Here is a 5,119-nt window from a genome sequence, read left to right as displayed (position 1 = left end):
CATTTCTTTTTTAAATAATGTCCTCCGTTCCCTCACTTTCTTCCTGTTTTTCCATCCTATTCCAACCCACAGGTTTTATAATTCATTTTTGGCATACTGCTTAGTGAGTAGCACTACTGAATTTGTTCACCCTTTGTTCCACCATTTCTGGGCTCCTCCTTACCCTTCCAAAGGTAGAAAAATGAACAAACAAGACAAAAGGAAAAGTAAACAGAAACAGCAACAAAGAAAAGTCCTCTTTTTCTCATTTCCAGAAGTTCATTTCAATAAACATTATTTTATATGATCAGATACACATAGCTATTGTGTTTTTGTGTTCCCTCTCCATGTATAATTAATCATGTCTCAGTATATCAATTTATCATGTTCATTGCAACATTGTTTACTGTAACCAAGGTATGATCAGCCCAGATGCCCCTCAGTGAACAAATGGATCAAGAAAAGGTGATATAAATAAACATTGGAATTCTACTCATCCTTTAAAAAGAATAATATTATACCATTAGTAAAAATATAAAGACTTGAAAAAAATTATAGAAAGTGAAGTAAGCCAGTTCCAGATGAACATAGATTACATGGTGTCCCTCACTTTTGGTAGGAAGAATTTGCCTCTAAATCTATAAGTAAAAGTTAAAAAGAGGCCAGTGATTTCAGGCAAACTGGATTAAATTACAGCTTCCATTCTACTTTTCATTAAAAGCAGAAAATTAGGTGGGAGATAAACCTTGTCTTGATTACTTCCTTGGTGAAGAGTGAATATACAGAAATGATTCTTTTTAATTTAATCATTATAATAATTTGGCCTGTTTATTAAATTCATATACATAAACCAGAGAGATTCATACATATAGATATACATCACTATGACATGAGAATTTTCCACATTATAAATCTTTACAAAAAAGTTGTGTAATATCTCATTGAGTGTTGGCACTTGGCTTTATTTAACAATTCTACTATATAGCTTTAAAATTAAAGATTGAAAATAGTATCACCAGGGGGCTGGGAATACGGCCTAGAAGTAAAGTGCTTGCCTCACATACCTGATGCCCTGGGTTCAATTCCTCCGCACCACAAAAGTAGAAAAAAGCCAGAAGTGACACTATGGTTCAAGTGGTAGAGTTCTACCCTTGAGCAAAAAGAAGCCAGGGACAGTGTTCAGGCCCTGAGTTCAAGCCCCAGGACTGGCAAACAAAAAATACTATCTCCAGATAGAAAGCTGATTTTACCTAGGCTTAATTCTTTAGAATTGAATCCCATGAATGGTGTAATTAGTCCAAATACTAGAAATATTTGAAAGTTAAAGATAATCTCACTTTTAGTTTTCCCATATTTTACTAGTTTGCAATTTTTGCTGGAGCTAAGCTAAGCATAATTGGTATTTCTTGCTTCTCATGTGTTACTTTTTTCTCCCTTTTTGAATTTATTTTTTCTTGGATTTTCATACTTGTGATTGCTATTCCGCTTTCTTTCTTTTTCTTTTTTCCTCTTCCTCTTCCTTCTCTTCCTCCTCCTCCTCCTCCCCCTCTTCCTTCTCCTTCTCATCCTTGTCCTGCACCTCCTCCTCCTCCTCCTCCTCCTGTTCCTCCTCTTCCTCCTCCTCCTCCTCCTCCTGCTCCTCCTTGTCCTCCTGCTCTTTCTCCACCTCCTCCTTCTTTTGCTCCTCCTCCTCCTCGCCTTCTTCTTGTAATTATATTTACATTAAAGTAGTTGCACAAAGTGGTTATCATTCAACATGCCAATTTATGAAAACAATAAATCTTTATTAATGTCACCCCTTTCATAATTTTCTCCATCTCTCCCAAAACAACCCCACCCCAATTTTCCTAGTTTTATTGGATGTATATTGAATACTGTGACTATATTCTCTCCTATTTACTCTCTTCAGTCCACCTCCCACATATAGATTTGGGTTTTTTTTTCTTTTTTTAAAAAATAATTTTTATTTTATAGGTACAGAGGCATTAGGCTTTTTGTGTTTTTTTTTGTTTGTTTGTTTTTGTTTTAGTTTTGGGCCAGTCCTGGGCCTTGGACTCAGGGCCTGAGCACTGTCCCTGGATTCTTTTTGCTCAAGGATCAATAAATTATGTTTACTTTCCCCTAAGTATAATTATGTATCAAATGTCGATAATCAAATAAAATGTTCATGGGTATTCACAAGAAACACAATTTACCTTACCAGTGTAGATTCTAAACAACTTGTATGGGGTCATTTCAGTAACATATTTGTTAGCTTTCACTGTAAAGATAAACAAAAATTTGTATTTTTTCAGGCAATTGGTGAACAACTCTTAAGATGAATCAAAAAAATTGTGCTAAAGGAGAGGTGTTTATGTAACAGAAGAAAATGATGTAATGACTAAAAATTCTTCCGGCTTGAGAGATGTTTGGACCTGCCTCAATTTTTAACTAAAAATATAATAGATAACATATTTTTGTTTTTTTATTTATTACTGGAAATTGTGACATGATAAATACTGGGTAATCCTAATGACACAAGCCCTAATAAGTTCACCTAGTATTTTCTCAGCAGTGTTAGTATTCTACTGTAAGATGAAGTACTTCATTCATTGAAATAAAAAATAGAATATTGCTCCTAGTATCCTTGGCCTTTCAACTGAGTATGTGTGTCTCCTATTTATCAGAAATATCTCCATGTAACCTGATGTCTTGTACCTATAGTTTACATATCCGGAAAAGCTTGGTGCAAAGACACATTAAAATGAAAGCACAGGGTTGGGGATGTGGCTTACGGGGTAATGTGTTTGCCTAGCATGCATGAAGCTCTGGGTTCAATTTCTCAGTACCATATAAACAGAAAGGGCCAGAAGTGGCGCTGTGTCTCAAGTAGTAGAGTGATAGCCACAAACAAAAGGAAGCTCAGGGACAATGCCATGGCCCTGAGTTCAAGCCCAAGGATGGAAAAAAATAAAAAATATACTAAAATGAATAAAAGCACAATCAGTGTTTAATTGAGTCAGAACTCAGTAGCCATAGTATACTGTATTATGACAAATGAAAGATAAACACAGAACTGGACATAACAGTAACTACTGATTTCAAGGTATGTGATTTTAAACTGTTTTACAACAGACAGTCCTTTGTTGGCAAATGATAAAAACAATTTTTCTAATTGGGGTGTGAATAATACATTTTATACCAGCACAAGACACAGTGTATTTATATTTTAGTAAGTATAAATTGGCATGAAAGCCAAAAATCTTTTATTTTAGAAATAATTTATATTTCACAACAAGAAATAAAAATCAAAGATGGACATAAAAGATTTTATTTTTTAAATTCCATTATTATTATTATTATTGATATAACTCCATGAGTTAAATAAAATTGGCTGTATCATGAAAACAATTCTATTTGAAAATATCTAGAAACAAAAATAAAATGGCAACAGTCTTTGTAAGATTACTTTGTTTCCGGTAAAAGAATATTTCTTAAAGGTACAGAAATCTGACCAGGCTTCAGATATCGAATCTTCAGTTTTGCCATAGCTGCCTTCATTTCTTTGTTCCTTAGACTGTAGATAACAGGGTTTAAAATGGGAGTAAAAATGGTATAGAATACAGCAAGCACTTTGTCAATTGAATAACTGCTGAAAGGCCACACATAGATGAAAATGCATGGCCCAAAAAACAGCGTGACCACGGTGATGTGAGCAGTTAGTGTGGAGCGGGCCTTCGCCATGCCAGCAGAGGAGCGATTCCACACTGTGATGAGTATCACAGTATAGGAGACAACCAAGAGGAGAAAGGAACTCAGTGAAAGAAAGCCACTGTCTGCAACTATTAATAAGCTGATCACATAAGTGTCGGTGCAGGCTAGTTTTGTCACTAGAGGGAGGTCACAGAAAAAACTGTCAACCTGATTAGGACCACAAAAAGGCAAGTTGACAGTGAATGCCAGCTGGCTGGTAGTGTGGATGAAGCCCACACTCCAGGATATGAGAACGAGCAGAATACACACTTGACGGCTCATGATTGTCATATAGTGGAGAGGCTTACATATTGCGACATAGCGGTCATAGGCCATGGATACAAGGATAACCATTTCACTTCCTGTAAAGAGGTGAACAAAGAAAATCTGAGCCAGACAGGCATCAAAAGAAATAATCTTGCGTTCAACCAGAAAGTCAGCAATCATTTTTGGGGTAGCAAATGAGGCAACACATACATCTATGAAGGAGAGATTTGCAAGCAGAAAGTACATGGGAGTGTGAAGGCGAGAGTCTGAGGTCACAGTCAAGATGATGAGAAAGTTTCCCAGTAATATGGATAGGTAAAGTACTGAGAATATGAGAAACAGAAAAGGTTGGAGCTCCTTGGAACTGGAGAGTCCCAGCAACACAAATTCTGTCACCCGAGAATGATTCGCCTCATTCATTGACTTTGTAAGAAACTTATAATCAGAGACCTAAAGAGGAGGAAAATAAATAGTAATCAATAAAGTAAGTTTGGTTTGCTTTCCCTACCATACCTTAGGTTTCTAGAATTGAATTCATGTCTATATCTGTAGCCTCGGATTTGCTTGAAATATTCCAAATCATATACAAAGTACAACAAAATCCTGTATGACTCTCAGTAGACAAAATTTAAAATCAGGCACACATGAAAAAAAACACAAGCTCCACACAACAGTGTGACTACAAAGATGTGTGCCATCAGTGTGGAATGGGCCTTTGTCGTGACAGAAGTGTTTTAAAAAGCTCAATAATTTCTATGAAAGGAGGACAAGAACAGAAAGTTTTTTTTTTTTCATTATATTTATACAGGCGAGGTTAAGAAGTAATCATTGCCTATAGTTGTTGCATCTTATCTCATCTTATCTTAAATTTCTAACAGAAATTCAAACTATTGGACAAAGTAAATAATCAGGGTTTTCAGAGTCCTCTGAATGCTATGCAGCTCAAACTAGAAGCTCTGATTATGAAAAATTTGTTGCATTATTTCCTTCACTATTATTGCACTGCTGTCAATGACCACTAAGAATTTATTAGGTTATAAATATTTGATTCATTTAGCTTTTTACAAATTATAATTGTAAAAGATGACTATATGTATTAAGTAATTTTTAATATAAAGAAATTTGAATCATGAGCAAAAGT

At 35.2% G+C, this 5,119-nt stretch overlaps 1 protein-coding gene across 1 annotated transcript; it reads right to left on the bottom strand.

Annotated features, from left to right (window-relative positions):
- Positions 1-3,423: 3,423 nt before the first annotated feature.
- LOC125357996 (olfactory receptor 4K15) lies at positions 3,424-4,431 on the bottom strand. Its single transcript, XM_048354830.1, has one exon. The coding sequence runs from the start codon at positions 4,396-4,398 to the stop codon at positions 3,424-3,426; it is 975 nt and encodes a 324-aa protein (XP_048210787.1). The 5' UTR covers positions 4,399-4,431.
- Positions 4,432-5,119: the final 688 nt, after the last annotated feature.

The sequence above is a fragment of the Perognathus longimembris genome, chromosome 10 (assembly GCF_023159225.1).
Source record: "Perognathus longimembris pacificus isolate PPM17 chromosome 10, ASM2315922v1, whole genome shotgun sequence".
In the NCBI taxonomy this organism is placed as follows: Eukaryota; Metazoa; Chordata; class Mammalia; order Rodentia; family Heteromyidae; genus Perognathus; species Perognathus longimembris.
Note: the sequence above shows the minus strand (reverse complement) of the source record. Positions and strands in the feature narration are given on the sequence as shown.

Bases quoted from the DNA above. Each gene is read 5' to 3' on its own strand.
- LOC125357996 (XM_048354830.1), bottom strand. From the start codon at position 4,398: ATGAATGAGGCGAATCATTCTCGGGTGACAGAATTTGTGTTGCTGGGA.